The following is an 18,702-nucleotide window of genomic DNA, read 5'->3' as shown; positions in this document are numbered from 1 at the left end:
ATCCACATCTCTTCTTAAACCATACAGCGGTGACTGATTTAATCAGTCGCAGCCACTACCTTTTATTGATTTTTAAAAAGGGAAACCAACGCACGCTTACATAAGTACTTTAACTTCCAGGATAAAGAAGGGAGGAAGCTACAGACCAGCAAGGCAGAACCCAAAGACACATAACATTTTAGATGCCACCCCAAAAGATTTCAAGTTTCCCGGTGCATTAACGTAGTATGAATTCCTAGGGTCAAGCGTTCCTGCTCTTTCTAGGAAGATGTGGGTGGCTCTGAAAAGAGCCTTTGGGTTGTTTGCCAGGTAAGATTTACTTGGCTTTAGCCTTGTGGCTGTCGGTCTTCTTGGGCAGCAGCACGGCCTGGATGTTGGGCAGCACGCCGCCCTGCGCGATGGTCACCTTGCCCAGCAGCTTGTTGAGCTCCTCGTCGTTGCGGATGGCGAGCTGCAGGTGGCGGGGGATGATGCGCGTCTTCTTGTTGTCGCGGGCCGCGTTGCCCGCCAGCTCCAGGATCTCGGCCGTCAGGTACTCCAGCACGGCCGCCAGGTACACGGGCGCGCCGGCGCCCACGCGCTCCGCGTAGTTGCCCTTGCGCAGCAGCCGGTGCACGCGGCCCACGGGGAACTGCAGCCCGGCCCGCGACGAGCGCGACTTGGCCTTGGCGCGCGCCTTGCCGCCCTGCTTCCCGCGCCCGGACATGGCTCACAGTGCAGGAAAATAGAGCCGAGTACGTGAAAAAGCTGCGCAAGAGCAGAGAAAATGCCGAGAAAATGAGTAAATGCGCCGCGAGCTTAAACGCTGCCTTTTTATACCTTCCTTCTGAGGGTCGCTTGGACTTCTGATTGGTGGAGAGAGGGATTGTGAATTTACCCAATAGGAATGCAGATGAGAAAGTCGGCCAATGGAAGATGCAATGTATTTGACGTCACGGACCCGAGCTGTCCAATGGACAAGGACAGCGTTGAGTCATCTCATTTGCATACCGTCCCTATAAATACGGGGAGCTCCGCTTTTGTGTCTACGTCGTTCCTGCGGTAGCCGGGTACAGACAGACCCGTAAAATGCCGGAACCAGCGAAATCCGCTCCTGCTCCCAAGAAAGGCTCCAAGAAAGCTGTGACCAAGACGCAAAAGAAGGGCGACAAGAAGCGTAGAAAGACTAGGAAAGAGAGCTACTCCATCTACGTGTACAAGGTGCTGAAGCAGGTGCACCCCGACACGGGCATCTCGTCCAAGGCCATGGGCATCATGAACTCCTTCGTCAACGACATCTTCGAGCGCATCGCGGGCGAGGCGTCGCGCCTGGCGCACTACAACAAGCGCTCCACCATCACGTCGCGGGAGATCCAGACGGCCGTGCGCCTGCTGCTGCCCGGCGAGCTGGCCAAGCACGCCGTGTCCGAGGGCACCAAGGCTGTCACCAAGTACACCAGCTCCAAGTAGGGCGTCTCGGACCGTCACTTAACTAAACGGCTCTTTTAAGAGCCACCCATATATTCAGTAAAAGAGTCGATCACGGATTTTTTTCGGTGAGTGGTGCTTAGACCTGGCAATGCTTTAGTCCCTGGGTTAGAACATACTGTTGAAAGATGGGAGAAAAATGTTTATCCTGTTAAAGCATCCGGAAAGGTTTGTGTCATCTTGTCTGTCCAGTTCTGTCAGTTTGTCCCGCAGGTCTATAAAAAGCCTGTTAAACACCTAAAGAGTTTTAAAGCTATTAAAGGTTTCTTTCTTCGTTTTAGAGTATTTATTCGTTCTAATTATTCACTATGACTGTTTGTTGTCCCCTTTAAATATTAGATGTCATTCTGGAGTGACTTGGCCATAAGCCAAAGTGGCTTGTTTACCCGGGAAAGTAGAGGCTACTCTGTAATAATTGAAAGACGATGTTTAATGAAACCTATAGCGGCAGGCACAAGCAGATGCATTATGGTATAGAGAACAGCATAATTTTATTAATCCTAGAGATTTCATAAGAAGGTAGCGTACTTTATTAATGTCTCTGACAGAGCGGAACCGCGGCAGAATTAAGAAATCCTGGAGTGACAACACAACAGGAAATTACAAATAAATATAAGAGACTCAAGGGAAGTTAAAAAAAAAAAAAAAAAAAAAGTAAGAAAAAAAAAAAAAAAAAAAAAACAAAGATGAGCGCTGTAACGAAACTCAGGTAGCTCGGGATGTGCAGGAAAGGTTGTACTTGGGTAAACCCCCTTGGATAAACAAGGGGGTAAAATCCTGGTTGTCCCGGGGAGAGGCCGCGAAAAAACTACTGCAGAGATAGAGTAAAAACTCCGCGTCTGCCGGAGGGCTGCAGCTGAGGGAGCGCTCAGGACCGTTGCCAGTCCCTCTCAGCAGGGCGGAGCTGAGGGATAAGAGAAAAGGGAGCGCGGCTGCTCCAGGGGAGAGAGGGGGGAGGGCGGGGAGCGGCGGCGGCTCCCGCCTGCTCCCTTTCACCCCCCCCCGCCCCCCCCCTGCACCGCGCGGGAGTTTCAAACGCTGCCCCGTGTCCAATGGGAGCCGTCTCTTCGCGCTGGCCAATCACAGCGCGCTGCTGGCGATAAATACCGGTCCCTGTGGCCGCTTCCCGCTCAGTGTCCCTTCGCTCAGCAGCTCGGGCTCTTCTGCGGGAGATGGCGCGCACGAAGCAGACGGCGCGGAAGTCGACGGGCGGCAAGGCGCCCCGCAAGCAGCTGGCCACCAAGGCTGCCCGCAAGAGCGCGCCGGCCACGGGCGGCGTCAAGAAGCCGCACCGCTACCGGCCCGGCACGGTGGCGCTGCGCGAGATCCGGCGCTACCAGAAGTCCACGGAGCTGCTGATCCGCAAGCTGCCCTTCCAGCGCCTGGTGCGCGAGATCGCGCAGGACTTCAAGACCGACCTGCGCTTCCAGAGCTCGGCCGTCATGGCGCTGCAGGAGGCCAGCGAGGCCTACCTGGTGGGGCTCTTCGAGGACACCAACCTGTGTGCCATCCACGCCAAGCGCGTCACCATCATGCCCAAGGACATCCAGCTGGCCCGCCGCATCCGCGGCGAGCGCGCGTAAGCTGTTAGCAGACAGCAACTTCAGACCATCGAGAACCCAAAGGCTCTTTTAAGAGCCACCACAACGTCACTAAGGAGCTGTAAATTCCTAGTTATTCGTAAGAAGTGGTGTTTTTTTGGTGACTTGTAGTCAGGAGGATCTTACACGTCAAGTAAGTACGAAACAAAATGCATAAATCGTATTTCGTAGGAATCCGATCCTGAGTTTTGTCAAACTCTAGCGCAGTTAATTATTTAAACGTGATTTTACTAAAATTCTAGAGTCAGTAACTGCTTTCTACGTTTTTTTCATGCGGCATTTTGGTACGTAGCAAGCATAGTCTTAACTGCTATGAAAGGGTAGATACTCATTTAAAAGATGAGTGGGTTTTATCTCAGCATGTCTTAAGATCATTTGTTCGGCGTGTTCGAATTCATCAAGGAAGAAACTTCTATAGAATCTTGTTCTCATGATTGGAGAAATTAAATGCATTCTAAATGCTTCCTGAGTATTGTAAATGCGCTGCCTTTATGTCCGTCATTTAACCTCATCGTTTTTGAGTTTATTGCTTTTTTTATGCCAAGAGCAATATTGTATCTTCCCCCCCCCCGCTTTTTTTTTTGGGGGGGAGGGCCTGTGGGACTCTGTTTCTGAAAGTGCGAAAACTCCTTTCCCGCCTTCCCTGGAAGGACTCTCCATCAGTACTTTCCTCAGTGCTCTGTCATTCCTGGTCGTCAGCGACGTCCCGCGGGCATGTTCAGCCCATTTCAAGCACTACTATTTATTCCCGAGGTAAATGTATTTCCAAGGGGGGGGGGGGGGGGGGCGGTGGGGGTGGAATATAAGGTGGAGGCAAGGATGTTTTCTGAGCTCTCTTTCTAAATCTTGTGCTCCTTGCTGGTGTCTTGTCTAGGACCACACATGTGACGACTTCAATGGTTAGAGATTTTAGGTTGCATGAATCTTCTCTGTTGTTATTGAGGCTCCCAAAAAGATGTGTTGAAGTTACCACAGATGAAGTGTTTTCCAAGAAGTATCTGTGCTTGAAAACTCAGCAAGTATAGAATAATTTCTAAATTGAGGCTTTCCCCTATTCGTTGTGTTCAGTGATTTTTGTGAACCTAACTAGAAAACGGATTTCTCCCGGACTAAATTCAGTCACACACACACACACACACACACCCACTCTCCTAGTAAATAGATCTGTAGCTGCCTGAAAAATGTACATTTCTAAAATTATTTCAGACTTTACAGCACCTTTACATATATTAATGCTACAGGTTGTTTTATGTAATTTGAGGAGCCTGCTCTTCCACTGAATTATTGGAAATTATGTCCCTTTGGTTTTTTCGATGCTACAAATGAGTACCCGTGGCTTTACGAAGCGGTTGGATTGAGTAAGACACAGCCTTCATTTAAACTGGGAAATAAGGAACCACTGAGAAATGCTTAGAGGAAATATATCTCCTGGAAAGGCTAAGATTGCAAGGCTCAGTTTAGTCTTAACTGTTGATAAACTTCATTTTAGGAATATTTCTTTCTCTGTGTCAGAAACTTGGACTCTGCAGCAAAATCTGACCAATCAAGTGCCTCGACACCATTTTCTTTCCTCTGTTTTTCTCACTTTCAGCCATTTTCTGTTTCTGAAGCTCGGAGGGTTAAAAGGGAGGGGGGAAGGCATTGGGCGTAGTGCTTCGGGAATTAAGAAGTCTCTGCTGTGCTTAATTTATGCCCCCAGATTTGTTCATTGACATACAGCTTGTGTTTTTCCGAACAGATTTTTTTCTTCCTGTAGATTACCACCAGGACTGCAGGAATGACTCTTAGTGAAAGCTAACTAATTTCATTTTACTGAGATGGCCAAAGATCTGCTTACCTGGACCTGTTTGCATAAGAAAAAAAAAAAATTATATATAAGAAAATATAAGAAAAAAAGAATTATAAGAAAAAGATAATTCTAAGAAAAAATAATTAAATCAAATAAAATAGCTTTTCCTAACAGTTTATTTGTTTGTTTTTAGTTTTGTTTTGTTTTTTTGGATTTTTTTATATCTTATATGAACCATTGGGCAGAGTAGTTACATTTCAGCTAAATGTAGCATCAGAAATGATGGGCTTTTTGTTTTCTGTTTGGTTGGGGTTTTGTTGGTGTTTTTTTTTTTTTGTTTGTTTGTTTGGTTTTTTTTTTTTTGCATGTTCAAGAAACAAATTATATTTGAGCAGTGAAACAGGGAAACAGGTTTTATTTGCCTTAGTCTCTTGTCACTTTTCCTCTAGTCTTTTGAAAACCTCAAACTGTTTTACTAAATTAAGTATTATTTGAATTAATTCAGAAAGAGTTGCATGCTCAAATAGTAAAAAAAAACAACTTAACAATTTATCAGCTGAGAAAGAAAGATGTGCAATGCTTTTTATTTTTTCAGGGCTCATATAAACTCTAAACTATAATGCCTGAGTCTGAAGTAGTTTTGGTGTGTAATACACAGCAAATGGGTGGCATGTAGACACAGGTGATATAGTGCAAGATTCCTTAAGTCCAAGTGAGAATAAAAGTGGAAGTTTTTCTGGTGCCAGCAAGGTTCAGCTGCATTTCTTTGCTTTTTGCAGGGGAGCCTGAGCTAAAAGAATGCTTCCAAGGGAAAGCTGGATGTGAGCAAGACCTGTGTGCTGAGCAGCTAAGGATTGGCTTGAGAGTTGCTGTTGGTAAACAAGGTGCTTTTGCAGGTGATTTTAGATGCTCAGCAAGATATTTGGCTAGGACTGTTCCTGGCCCTTCAGCCATCCTCCATTAATGAACTGACTCAAATCAAAATCGTGGCCTGGAAGAATGTTCTTATCAGTCCAATAGGTAAAACAGAGTATAGCTACTGATGTTCTGCTGAAATACTTCATTTCATCCAAATACATGAAAGGTCTGATGACAACATCTTTCTAGAACAAAAATATTTGAATCAGTCCTACCTGACTGCTATTAGTTTCTGAAAAAATCAGAACAGATAAATATCCATATGAAAACCAGGTCCTCATTTGAATTAACTATTGTAGTGTATTTGTGTTTTATTAGTTCTCAGGTTACAGCTTGAGTTGGGTGGATCCGTAGAGTGACCACTACACCAAAAATTAACCTTCAGTCCCACACAGGCCACCCAGCACTCAACTCCCAAGCCTATGAATTGCTTCTGATCAGATGATCAGTTCTGATCATCTTTTTCATTCTACTTTGGGTACATTAGCAGCAATAGCTTTTAACAAAACCTTTTATTTTGGTCAGCTCTTGTGGCCTAATGCTGCAACCACTACAGCCACAAATGCTAAACTACTTAATAAATCATAAGAATATGCAGAAATTTCCTTAATTAATTATTAATGAAAATTTCCTGTAAAAAGACTATGAAGTAACACAAGATAGAAAGCTCTGTTCTCAGTGAAGCTGTTATAGCAATTCCAGGATTTAGTAATAAAAGGACAACAAAATAAAGGGACATGAATATATAAAAACAATGCAAACCAAGTTTGAATTAAACCCATTTGTACATAAAACAATGTAAGCCCATCTGGCTGGGGGCCTCAGCCCCAATCTGTGATGACTGATAGGGATCAGAGAAACAAATCCTGCCGTTCCAGGGACACTGGGGTGGCAAAAGACATTCCCCAACCTTGCTCACTCCATACTGTTGTCATTTTTGCCACCCATGGCGCCCTGAGTCTCAGCCTAAAGGTGCTTTTAGGTTTGGCTTCAGGTTCAAAGAGCCACAAAGTCTAAAGGGCACTGGTGCCACCAAAGACATGCCAAGGTGAGTGTGGCACTGCCCCAACACTGCTTTCTCCACACCTTTCTCTTCCAGGCCATCCACGGTGCTGGGCACTTCAGCCTCAGCCCAAGTCTGCTCTTGGGGTAAGGTGTCAGAGCCACAAAACCCACACCTGCAGGGACACTGGGGCAGCAAAGGACATGTGAAGGGCAGCATGGCCCTGCTCCAATGCTGTTCCCTCCTCACCTCTTATCTGGGTCACCTCTGGTGCTTTATCAAGTTTACATGTATTGACAATGTTCAGTTCCATATCTGGTTCCGCACCCTTCGTGTTCTTTTACCCTTAAGCACTGTGAGGTTTTAGTCCATTAACATGAAGATGCTTTTTAAATGGGCTTCATCACTTGTCTTGACACACCAGCCCAGCCAAGTCTGTACTCTGCTATGCTGTCATCTGTTCTCATGTGGGGGTTAAATGTAGTTAAGATACTAAAATATCTGATTATATATATCCTCTGTGTCCTTATTGTTTCTTTCTCTCCACTTTATTCTTGCTCATCACTATTTCTGAAAATCTAGTCTCATACATATTTGATGTATTTATGAGTATTCCCTTTCTCTCTGCATATGGATTTTTATGTTTTATGTTATTCCAAGCACAGCACTGATCCATCAGGATGGACCTGTAAAGCTATACAAAATTTTGGCCTTTAAGAGCTTCAACTTGTGACACCATCAATAGGAAAGTAATTGATCCAGAGGGTACAAGATCTACTTTTCTGTAAGTGTTCTATATGATCCCATGGATTTTAGGACAGTATGCCAATGTTGTAATGAACATAAGGATCTAGAGCCAAAGGCATGATGTAAGAAGCATGACAAAAAAAGCGCACACAAAACCCAAAAACAAATAAACAAAACAAAAAGTTTTGAGACGTAGTTTTTCAAGAACAGCCAAAAGTCAAATGTAAATTTTTGTGTGTTTTAGATGCCAATTCAGTGTGCTGAGGTCTGAACGTTTCCTGAATTAATTCCAGCTACTGATAGTATATGAAAAACAGGTAAGATCTTCACTGCACCAATGCAATGATAAGTAGCACTTGAGAATTTCTGAATGCTTTGCTGCAGTCAACTAGCTCTGTTAAAATCCTTGTCACACTGACCATTGAAGGACTTCTGAGCAACAAACAGGGACAGCTGCAATTCAAATTAGTAATGCTGTGAAATAGAACATTAAGGAAGGTTACCTTCCCCTCCTTTTTCCTAAATGAAGCATGCTGTTGGTTGCTGAAATTGAATGTTTATTTTCTTTATTTGGGCCAATTTTGATCTTCTCATCAGTTGTCACAAGCAGACTCATCTGACAGGTTGTTGTTTTATTTTTAGGAAAAAGAAACATATTTGGAAAAAATGAAGATCACTACATGGATATAGACTAGTCCACCTCCAGGAGAGATGCATTTAAGAGTCTAAGAGTGGTGAATATGCAGACACCAAAGAAAAATGGAGGGGTTGCCAACATTTGTCACTCTTAGGGTCCTTTTGTATTCTCTGTGTAAGCCAATATAACACAGAAATATTTCCAGAACAAAAGTGTCACCTCACCTCTGCATCCAATGCTTGAAAACTGTAACAGAGTTTGCAGCATTTCCAGGCCAGTCCTGGCTAGGTTTTGTAGTTGTTTAGGCAGGTCTATGAAGAGTCTGAGTTCACCTTACAGCAGCAGCAGCACAAGTGCAGCCTCCACAGAAATAAAATGAAAAGCGAGTTCAGTGCTGATTATGTGCTGTGAGGACTGAATTACAATTGTTGTGTGTGTGTACATGCATGTGTACATGCAGTCATTACACATTTTCAAAGATCTGTAACTGGGATCTTTTTAAATGGGAAGAATAGGAAGTTCTTAACCTCCTTATAAAATTCATTTAGTTTAATGGCCCTGAAATGCATGGTTGCAAGACTACATTATAGAGGTATTTCATAATACACAGTATTTTGCAAGCACCTGTATATGTTGTATTTTAAGAACATTTTCAAGTAATAAAACTTTTTATTCTCATGAGTTTAGGGGGTGGGGTTGGTTTGCTTTTTTTTTTTTTTTTAACATTATTTATAATGTTTAAGGGTTACTTTTTATCCTCAATATAACTAAAATGACAATATGAAGTTCCCACAAATTCGCACAACTGTCTCGGGATAGATTCAGAACTCAACTACACAGGAGAGACACCCTCACCCCTGTCCTCAGAAATGTAAAGCAGAGCTTCCAGAGCCTCCCTGAGAACCCTCCATGAGCCTCTACCAGGTATTTACTGTTGCAAAAGGGATGGTATTTTACTTCTCCTTCTCTTGGATATGTTTCCACAACTGTTTCATTTCTCCATAAGTGCTACTGTTTTTTAATTGTGAAAATGAGGTTAATCTCAATAGAAATTAGTTTAATAGCATCTGTGTCAGGAAGGAAAAAATTATTAGTTTATGCAATTCTGCCTTAATCCAGTAAACTTAGAGGTACTAAAACATTGATCTGGTTTTTAGTGTTGACTGTAAAAATGTGTTGCATTCCTATTTTAAATGGCACATGTTTAGCAAGGAGATAACCCGAACATTAGCATGAGAAACATTACAGTGTGGAAGAACAGGTCTCCTACTTCCCTAGTAGGAAGCATTCCCAGAAAATATTGTTGCAGGCAGCGGCTTCTTCCTTACGGTCTCTTCTTTTGGAATTCTCTATGCTCTCAACTTCCTAGAAATGCTCAAAAATACGCTAGATAGGTAAAGGTATGACACACGAGATGTACATGTTAGCACATGTGTGTGCTTGTGTTTCCAGGGAAACAAACAGAGCCCAGTAAAACACACAGGTCACAGAACTCTTGACGCTTTAATCCTCACTAAGAAAATTCGACATTACATTAAAAAAAAAGGAAAAAAGGAAAAAATCCTCTAGTCATGACACGGTTTGAGCGTTTCCTTCCCCTCCTATTTTAAACAAGAAGATTTTAGTAACAGAAAGAAGCTGTAGGTCGCAGAGGACAAGGTTGGCAGAGATTATATAAATTCTCCCGAGGAAGGTGTCTATGCAGACAAATGCTAATAACCAAAAAATTAAAAAGGAAGACTTGAAGCTTCCAAAGCAAAAGCAGATGCCGGGATGAGCGGGCAGAGAGCAGCGGAGAGGCGGGGCGGGAGCGCAAGGCGAGGGCCCGCATTGGTAGGATTTTGCCGCAGACCCGCGGGCAGCGGGGAAGGAAGGTGAAGGGGGTGTCGGAAGAGGGTGCCGCAATCGCTGCTCCTGCTACTGGCGGAGACTCGGAGCTCCTGGGGAACTGTCACCGCGCAGGGGGGCACGGCCGGTGTGGGGCGGGACTGGACGGGAGAGCAGCGAAGGGAAGGGCGTGCTGAGAGCGGCGCGGCCCCGCTCGGGAGAGGCGGGGACACGGCCGGGAAAGCGCCGCGGCCGCGTCTCGCGGGAAGCACGAGCGGAGCCGCGCGAGGACGGGAGCGGCGGGCGGGGACGGGGAGGGAGACCCCGCCTCCTGCGGCAGTCCTCAACCAGGTCGGCTCCCGGGTAATAAAGGGACGCCGAGGGCGGGTGGTGGAGCTTAGGGAGCTGCTGCAGAGTTTGGTACAATGTCTGGCCGGGGCAAGGGCGGCAAGGGGCTCGGCAAGGGCGGCGCCAAGCGCCACCGCAAGGTGCTGCGCGACAACATCCAGGGCATCACCAAGCCGGCCATCCGCCGCCTGGCTCGGCGCGGCGGCGTCAAGCGCATCTCGGGGCTCATCTACGAGGAGACGCGCGGCGTGCTCAAGGTCTTCCTGGAGAACGTGATCCGTGACGCCGTCACCTACACGGAGCACGCCAAGAGGAAGACGGTCACGGCCATGGACGTGGTCTACGCCCTCAAGCGCCAGGGTCGCACCCTCTACGGCTTCGGCGGCTAAGTTTAAAATAATTAAAATTCATACTGTCAGAAACAAAAAGGCTCTTTTCAGAGCCACACACAGATTTCACAATTGGAGCTTGTAATTACTCAAGGTAGTAGTGCAAGGAAAAAGAAGCCTCAGGAGTTCGGTAACAATATTTTGTACCTTTAACTATTTGTTATTGCATTCGTATTACATAATCCACGTGACACAAAAAAAACTCCTATATGGTATTTGCAATCACAGCTCTGATTAGGAACGTGTGGTGGCTCTTAAAAGAGCCGTTTGGTTTATAGTTCACTATCCTTTTACTTGGAGCTGGTGTACTTGGTGACAGCCTTGGTGCCCTCGGACACGGCGTGCTTGGCCAGCTCGCCGGGCAGCAGCAGGCGCACGGCCGTCTGGATCTCCCGCGACGTGATGGTGGAGCGCTTGTTGTAGTGCGCCAGGCGCGACGCCTCGCCCGCGATGCGCTCGAAGATGTCGTTGACGAAGGAGTTCATGATGCTCATGGCCTTGGACGAGATGCCCGTGTCGGGGTGCACCTGCTTCAGCACCTTGTACACGTAGATGGAGTAGCTCTCTTTCCTTGCTCTCTTGCGCTTCTTGTCACCTTTCTTCTGCGTCTTAGTGACCGCCTTCTTGGAACCTTTCTTCGGTGCCGGAGCAGATTTCGCCGGCTCGGGCATCCTTAATGTTTTCCTTCAGGATCTTCACTGAGGCACAACAACATCGAAAATGGCGCCTGCTCCCCCTATTTATAACGGCGTTATGCAAATTAGAGGATTGTAATTGTTCCATTCCTATTGGAGTAAAAAGTATCAACGTAATTTCAGGCACTTCCGTCCTGTAACCGCCAGAGCTCAGGCGCTGCATTTACACAATCCTAGTTGCAGTTAGGGTCCTGGATCTATGGAAAAAAAAATCAGTGTATGATGCAAATTGCACTGGGTGGACATTTGCTAGTTCATTTACCGTCACTAATCTTAGCCCTATGTTTTGTCATTTAGAAAATATTTCCCTTTTTTAACATGTTTGTCTTTTATAGAAACCTCAGTAACACCGATACAGAAATTAGTAAACAACAGCTCTTTTTATGAGATTTGTAGGCGGCTCTGAAAAGAGCCTTTTTGTTTCTGACAGTATGAATTTTAACTATTTTCAGCTTAGCCGCCGAAGCCGTAGAGGGTGCGACCCTGGCGCTTGAGGGCGTAGACCACGTCCATGGCCGTGACCGTCTTCCTCTTGGCGTGCTCCGTGTAGGTGACGGCGTCGCGGATCACGTTCTCCAGGAAGACCTTGAGCACGCCGCGCGTCTCCTCGTAGATGAGCCCCGAGATGCGCTTGACGCCGCCGCGCCGAGCCAGGCGGCGGATGGCCGGCTTGGTGATGCCCTGGATGTTGTCGCGCAGCACCTTGCGGTGGCGCTTGGCGCCGCCCTTGCCGAGCCCCTTGCCGCCCTTGCCCCGGCCAGACATGACTTAACTCCTGCTCTGTTTAAGCGCAGTAGAACGAAAGAACCCCTCGCCCCTCTATATGGGCGGCGGTCCGACCTGGTTGAGGACTGCGCCGGGGCCGGGCCGGGGCGGGCTCTTTGCGCGCCCTTCCCCCGCGGGCCGGGACTTTCGCGCCGTCGCTCCCGCCGGAGCCGCTCCCGGCTCGGGCCCGGCCCCGCCCCCGGAGGCCAATCCCGGCCGGGGCCCGGGACCGGATCCCGGCCGGGCTCACCCCGTGCCCGCCGCGCTCGGCCCGGCTGCCCGGCCCCGCCGGCGGGGCTCTCGCTGCCGGTAGGGAGCGGGACCGCGCCGGCCGCGGGGCTGCAGCAAAGCCCGGCCAATGGCGGCGGGGCCGGCGGAGCCGCGTCCCGCCCGCGCTCCGCTGCTCCCTGCGCTGCACAGCCCCAACAAAGGGCCCGGCCGGGCAGGGGAGAGACAGTGGGCGCCGCGGTCCCGCTTCTACGGTAATTGCACCCTTTTTTACCGAGAGCTCTGAAACGGGAGTAATGTGCTACGCTCCTGTTTGTTTTATTCTCTGTCAGGGCGACACTTTAAATTTTCACATGGGGGAATTCTTTTCTGTGTCCCATGTCCTTTACTTAATGATCACATAGCTTTGTTTTGTTTATGAGACTGATGTGTTAATGAAGAGGCTGATTTATGTCTCTTGCTGCTATGCCTATGACAAAAGCCTATACCACTTCATGTACTTTTTAAAAGTGGCATGTGTTGGTCATTTTCATGGTCTCACTCTTTACTGATAGGTATTGAACTTTTCCTTTCACTGTTTTGTTTTTTTTTTTTTCATTTAACATTACTTTTTGAGCACAAACCAATATTTTTTATTTACCGTTGTTCTACAGCTGCATTCATTTTAATATGTCCCATCATCTTAATCACCTTTATTAGTTTTCAATGTCCATATCTTTGGGGGGGGAAGAGTGTTGAAATGCATGGTTGACTTCCTCCCCTTCTTTATTCTTTTATTTCACCTTGGTCTTTTATAGTACACTTATTTTTTGCTGTTGAAATGTGACACATATATTTAATGTTTCTCCAGGGAGTTATAGGATCTTCAGATGATAACAACACTCAACAATTTACAAAACTAGAAAACTTGCAGCTACAGGCGACAAAGTATGGGGCAAATCATACAATTATGCCTAAAATTTCAGTCTCAGCAACTAAAAGATCTACAATAGCTGCCTGCAGCCTTGCAACCCAGCTTCTCAAATGTGATTCTAAGGTTCATCATGAACTTAAAAAAAATTCCCAAATAATCCCAACAACAAGGCAGATGTGTCTCATCATCAGTAAATTTGTAACTTTCCCTATTGCTATGTGCTGTCTCTTCTTGAAGGCCAAGTTGTTCTTTAACCTTTCCTGGGACTTCTTGGTGCTTTTCTCTATATTCCCCGTAGAAAATTACACCACACTAAAATGAAGTTATGTTCTGAAATGAATCTAAATCTCCAACATATATCCCTGTTCTGGATGAGAGGCCGCAGGGCTGCAGAGAGGGCAGGTATTAAAGGTGAGCAGCAGGATAACCATCATAGCGTTAAACTGCTCTTTTCAACACTGCTTTGCCTCCACAGTTTAGGAGATATGTACAGCAGAAGCACTTTCAAGCAAGTCTTTCTCACTGGGAAGGAAAAATATCCCACCCTTTCTTTGTCTGCTTCCCTTCAGACACTACTATTTTGCATACAGTCTGGACATTTTTGTGGATCTATGCTTCTGCTCAGCACAGTAAAAGGGAAAAAAAAACAGAAGCAAGACCAGCTTACTAAGATCTCTTTTCTTCACTTGTTCCAGATAGGTGGCATAAGCCTGTACAAGAAACCTTTCTCCTCTGATACCAGGTAAGTGCAATCTTTGGATAGTCCTTAAGATTTCCAAAAGGAAATAGCATGATGTTTTCCTCTTGAACAATGAAGTCATATTAACAAGAAAACACCTTGATTTTCTGGTTCATGATAATTTCAAACTGCAGAGTAAAATCCACATCAAATTTTTAGGGTTATCATGGTTTTGACTTAGACATATACTTCCAATATTTATTCCATCTGAGAAGAAATCTAATCGGTTCATGTTACAAATTAAATCACAGCTCCCATCTTATTTAAGCTGATGAAAAAAAAACTATGCTCTATGGGCCAAAAGGATGAGTTCTAAGCACAATTAGCAGTGTTTGTATTCCAGACTCTATATCTTTCTCGTTTGCATGTTTTTCCATTTCACATTTATCTTGTGGCTGTTACAAATGCAGACTATTCTATGAAGCATGCAGGTATGCTCCTTCTTGTAGGGAAAAAAAAAAAAGAAAATAGGACGGGAAAAAAAAGGAGTAGCAGAACCACGCACAAGTTTTTTGTTTCTGATTTTGTTTTTGTTTTTTTCCTTAGAAATGCCCTTAACTAGGTTCCGCTGCTGCAAGCCCGGCAGCTGCTGCGGGGGACACACGAACCGGGCGCTCCGGGGTGACCCCGGGCCGGAGAGGCCGCAGCGGAGCTTCAGCACCGAAGGCTGGGATTGAAAGAGCTCATTCTGATTGGCTGATTGCATTCGGACATCGACCAATCCTAGCGTGGTGTTTAAAAATGACCAATAGCAAAGCACTTCGTTCTGCGGATGACGTCACTACGTCATTTGTCCAATGGAAGCGCTGATTTCTGATACCGGTTATTTGCATAAGGGCTCTATAAATAGGGGAGTAATCGCATTATCCGGCACTCCGCTGTGACTGAGCAGTCAGGGATCTGCAGCCATGCCCGAGCCGGCCAAGTCCGCCCCCGCGCCCAAGAAGGGCTCCAAGAAGGCGGTGACCAAGACGCAGAAGAAGGGCGACAAGAAGCGCAAGAAGAGCCGCAAGGAGAGCTACTCCATCTACGTGTACAAGGTGCTGAAGCAGGTGCACCCCGACACGGGCATCTCGTCCAAGGCCATGGGCATCATGAACTCCTTCGTCAACGACATCTTCGAGCGCATCGCGGGCGAGGCGTCGCGCCTGGCGCACTACAACAAGCGCTCCACCATCACGTCGCGGGAGATCCAGACGGCCGTGCGCCTGCTGCTGCCCGGCGAGCTGGCCAAGCACGCCGTGTCCGAGGGCACCAAGGCTGTCACCAAGTACACCAGCTCCAAGTAGGGCGTCTCGGACCGTCACTTTTAACCCAAAGGCTCTTTTAAGAGCCACCAATTTTTTCAATAAAAGGGCTGAATCAGTGCTGTTAGTGGGGAGGTATGTAAATAGCTTAATATTTGCACGTTAATTAGTAGATTATGTGGTTCTCTCTAGCAAGTTTAAATGTATCTACTAAATTTCTTAGAAGTTTACCTTGTCTATGCGCAGTATATAAACTTGGTTGTTCAAAACCTAATCCGGTTCCGTCTCAAAAGGGACTTGAAAGCAGCAGCAGCTTGTCCAATTCAAAGTCCAGTGAGGAAGGTGAAATTGTGAAAGTTTTCTAAGGGCTAAATGCCTTTCACCAAATTTACTAGCATTTACTTTCAGCGCACTATAGTAGTAAAATAAAGGGTTTTTTCTGTTTTGGTGGCTTAATTTTGAGGCAGGTTTGTTTGTGTAGGTAGTAAGATAAGATTTTCTCAACGACGGGTCTTCGGCCTTAAAACACCAATGTCCCAGAGTTATGCAGGAGGTAACTGCCGAAAAAAGTGGGCGATCGGTGATTTACACGGCAAGATTTACTGGGAGCCGCGGAGAATCGGAGCGTGGGAGCCGCAGCCCTTCCTGCCCCGCCACGCCGCTGCGGCAGCGGAGCGCCGCTGCAGCTGCCGCCGGACAGGGCCGTGGCACGGCCCGCACGTTTCCCCTTGCCCGCTCCATTCCTCTCCCCGCCTTCCCCAGCCCCCCCCACCCCCCCGCCCCGGCTCGAAGCCGTGAGACGGGGGGGAGGGCCGGTACGCGGTGCCGCGCGTCACCGACCGGCCAGCGCTCGGGCACGGCCGCGGAGGATGCGGGGGGGGTCACCGCCCTGGAGGGGCGGGACCGGCGGGAAGGCGGTGCGGGGCTGGCGGGGCGGCGCGGGGCCAATCGGGGCCCAACGCGGCACTTTTAAACTCCCCCGGGCACCGGAGCAAAGGGCGCTCGCCGCTCCGCGGGGCCGCCGACACCGCCTCGTTCCGCTCGGGGCTGCGCCGGGCAATGAACAGGGGGCGGGGCGGGCACAGCTGCTATCGCAGGCCTCCCAAATTGCACGTAGGGACACACTTCCCTTTAAAGGCAGCGCCAATCTCCCACGCAGGCGCTACGGAACGCACTCGTACCCAAAATCTGAACTTTATTAACGCCGTGTAAACTCCCACCGAAATCGGTAAGTGATTTGGTGCATGACCGTAGTGTTTCAGCTCTTTTTGAGAATAAGTGGGTGGCTCTTAAAAGAGCCTTTGGGTTTATTTAGATGAGTAGACTCTCAATTACTCTCAGTCACCTTACTTCTTTTTTGGCGCCGCCTTCTTCGCCTTAGCCGCTTTGGGTTTGGCTGCCTTAGGCTTGGCTGCTTTGGGCTTCACCGCCTTTGCCTTAGCCGGGCTCTTCGCTGCCTTCTTGGGGCGGCCTGCCTTTGCGGCTTTCTTGGGGCTCTTGGCCGCTTTTTTGGCCGCTGCAGCCGCCGGCTTTTTCGCCTTCTTGGGGCTCTTCTTCACCGCCGCAGCTTTCTTGGGCTTCTTGGCAGCGCTGGCGGGCTTCTTCGCCGCCGGCTTCTTGGGCTTGGCAGCCGGCTTCTTTTTAGTTGCCTTTTCCTTTGTCTCCCCCGGCTTCTTGTTCAGCTTGAAAGAGCCGGAGGCGCCGGTGCCCTTGGTCTGCACCAGGGTGCCCTTGCTGACGAGGCTCTTGAGCCCCAGCTTGATGCGGCTGTTGTTCTTCTCCACATCGTAGCCGCCGGCGGCCAGCGCCTTCTTGAGCGCGGCGAGGGAGAGCCCCTTGCGCTCCTTGGAGGCGGACACGGCCTTGGTGATCAGCTCGGTGACGCTGGGCCCCGCGGGCTTGCGGGCTTTGGAGCCGCTCGCCGCCTTCTTCGGCTTCTTGGCGGCCGCCTTGGCGCCGGGAGCAGAAACAGCGGGAGCGGCAACAGGCGCGGTCTCCGACATTGTGCCGGCCTTCGTCCACGAACCAGGGAAAGCACTGGGCCTGGAGCAAGTCGGCGGCCTCGTATTTATAGAGCGGAGCCGCGCGGTGATTGGTGCGTTGCAGAGCCCGCCCCGCTGCACGGCAGAAAGGTCCCTTCTCCCCGCTCATTTTGTGTTTCTTAGGAGCCGAAAACGGCTGTTTTTATCAGAATTTCCGCCACCGACCCCCCTCCAGATCGCAGCGACGTGGAGAAGAAAGACTCTTGTTCCCCTCGGCCAAGTTTCCTTTCGGAGAGGCAACGGGTGAGCTAAAAAAGAGGCGATAAACACTGAGTCCTGGACCTGAACAGACCTCGGGAGACAGAAACTTTTGTTTTTCCTTCTAAATAAAATCCGCGATGTGGGGAACTAGATTTCCAAAGCAATTAATTAATATTCTTTAAAGGGTCTTCTTTTAATCTGAACTGAAAATGAGGGATTTAGATCGATATTTTAGTCGCAATTTGATTTCAAAGAGGAGTAAGTAACACAGGCTCATCCTGAGCACTGAATATGGATTAGAAATTAGCTCCTTTGTCCAAAATCCTTTACCTCTTTCAAAATAATTAAAAGAAATTAAATTAGTGCATTATGCAGCAAGGCAAGGAGCAGGTTAAAGTCCTGTGAAGGGCTTTTTGTCCCACCAAAGGAGGTGACTTTTTACAGCATAGCAGTGTGTGCTGTGTTGCTCAGTGTACACAATGCAGACATGGTTCCCTCGTCCTCTGCTACAGAAATACTTACTTTCTTAACAAATTAGGTGACATAAAAACTTACCATGGCCATTTTTTGTTAATAATGATAACCAGTACCCTATCATTTTATAACATGTCTGTGTTTTTATTTTGATACAGCTGGATTGGCAAAAATCTGAGTCATCATTGTTTAAGGAGACACTGCTGCAGCTGATTTTCCCACTACTTGAACATAGTAAAACTTGCTCAAGTAATCGGTTAGGATTCCTCTTTCAGAGCAATTTCCTAAATATACTATTTTCTTACTGTCCAGTGACTGATCCCTACAATGGAAGTAATACTAAAAATGGCACGTCTTGATGTATCCGCTACACTGAAACAGCTGGCTGCTAAGCGAGAGGGGAGACAGTTTTCAGTAGCACTTTTCCAAGACCAAACTTCAATTAAAAATAAATGCACATTGTTTTTCAGAGTACAAAGAATTACAAGAAGTATTCTCTGATACATTTATTAATTCCTATAACCCATTGTTTTGACAAAGGCCTGTAAACTCCTTTTAACCTCTAGATATTGTAACTGCTGGTGATACTAAAATTCTGGGCAATGTTATGATTCAAGTAATTTATGCTTTCAAAATTATTGAAATGCATTTTTGACCAATAATAGCAGATTT

At 47.4% G+C, this 18,702-nt stretch overlaps 6 protein-coding genes and 1 pseudogene across 6 annotated transcripts; 3 read left to right on the top strand and 4 right to left on the bottom strand.

The window, feature by feature from the left end:
* Positions 1-25: 25 nt before the first annotated feature.
* On the bottom strand, positions 26-858 carry LOC128807999 (histone H2A-IV). Its single transcript, XM_053978762.1, has one exon. The coding sequence runs from the start codon at positions 704-706 to the stop codon at positions 317-319; it is 390 nt and encodes a 129-aa protein (XP_053834737.1). The 5' UTR covers positions 707-858; the 3' UTR covers positions 26-316.
* A 151-nt stretch (positions 859-1,009) lies between these two features.
* On the top strand, positions 1,010-1,752 carry LOC128808006 (histone H2B 8). The gene has a single exon (XM_053978768.1). The coding sequence runs from the start codon at positions 1,069-1,071 to the stop codon at positions 1,447-1,449; it is 381 nt and encodes a 126-aa protein (XP_053834743.1). The 5' UTR covers positions 1,010-1,068; the 3' UTR covers positions 1,450-1,752.
* An 8,618-nt stretch (positions 1,753-10,370) lies between these two features.
* Positions 10,371-10,917, top strand: LOC128808018 (histone H4). The gene has a single exon (XM_053978782.1). It carries the CDS (start codon positions 10,415-10,417, stop codon positions 10,724-10,726), a length of 312 nt encoding a protein of 103 aa, XP_053834757.1. The 5' UTR covers positions 10,371-10,414; the 3' UTR covers positions 10,727-10,917.
* On the bottom strand, positions 10,916-11,443 carry LOC128808011 (histone H2B 7). Its single transcript, XM_053978774.1, has one exon. The coding sequence runs from the start codon at positions 11,395-11,397 to the stop codon at positions 11,017-11,019; it is 381 nt and encodes a 126-aa protein (XP_053834749.1). The 5' UTR covers positions 11,398-11,443; the 3' UTR covers positions 10,916-11,016.
* Positions 11,444-11,859: 416 nt separating this feature from the next.
* Positions 11,860-12,186, bottom strand: LOC128808016 (histone H4). Its single transcript, XM_053978780.1, has one exon. The coding sequence runs from the start codon at positions 12,184-12,186 to the stop codon at positions 11,875-11,877; it is 312 nt and encodes a 103-aa protein (XP_053834755.1). The 3' UTR covers positions 11,860-11,874.
* Positions 12,187-14,612: 2,426 nt separating this feature from the next.
* LOC128807986 (histone H2B 1/2/3/4/6-like) lies at positions 14,613-15,433 on the top strand (annotated as a pseudogene).
* Positions 15,434-16,407: 974 nt separating this feature from the next.
* LOC128807985 (histone H1) lies at positions 16,408-17,316 on the bottom strand. The gene has a single exon (XM_053978740.1). The coding sequence runs from the start codon at positions 17,314-17,316 to the stop codon at positions 16,660-16,662; it is 657 nt and encodes a 218-aa protein (XP_053834715.1). The 3' UTR covers positions 16,408-16,659.
* Between the last annotated feature and the right edge of the window lie 1,386 nt (positions 17,317-18,702).

Source organism: Vidua macroura, chromosome 5, assembly GCF_024509145.1.
Source record: "Vidua macroura isolate BioBank_ID:100142 chromosome 5, ASM2450914v1, whole genome shotgun sequence".
Classification (NCBI taxonomy): Eukaryota; Metazoa; Chordata; class Aves; order Passeriformes; family Viduidae; genus Vidua; species Vidua macroura.
The sequence above is the reverse complement of the archived record's forward strand: the minus strand, read 5'-3'. Positions and strand labels throughout refer to the sequence as shown.

Bases quoted from the DNA above. Each gene is read 5' to 3' on its own strand.
- LOC128808006 (XM_053978768.1), top strand. From the start codon at position 1,069: ATGCCGGAACCAGCGAAATCCGCTCCTGCTCCCAAGAAAGGCTCCAAG.
- LOC128808011 (XM_053978774.1), bottom strand. From the start codon at position 11,397: ATGCCCGAGCCGGCGAAATCTGCTCCGGCACCGAAGAAAGGTTCCAAG.
- LOC128807985 (XM_053978740.1), bottom strand. From the start codon at position 17,316: ATGTCGGAGACCGCGCCTGTTGCCGCTCCCGCTGTTTCTGCTCCCGGC.
- LOC128808016 (XM_053978780.1), bottom strand. From the start codon at position 12,186: ATGTCTGGCCGGGGCAAGGGCGGCAAGGGGCTCGGCAAGGGCGGCGCC.
- LOC128807999 (XM_053978762.1), bottom strand. From the start codon at position 706: ATGTCCGGGCGCGGGAAGCAGGGCGGCAAGGCGCGCGCCAAGGCCAAG.
- LOC128808018 (XM_053978782.1), top strand. From the start codon at position 10,415: ATGTCTGGCCGGGGCAAGGGCGGCAAGGGGCTCGGCAAGGGCGGCGCC.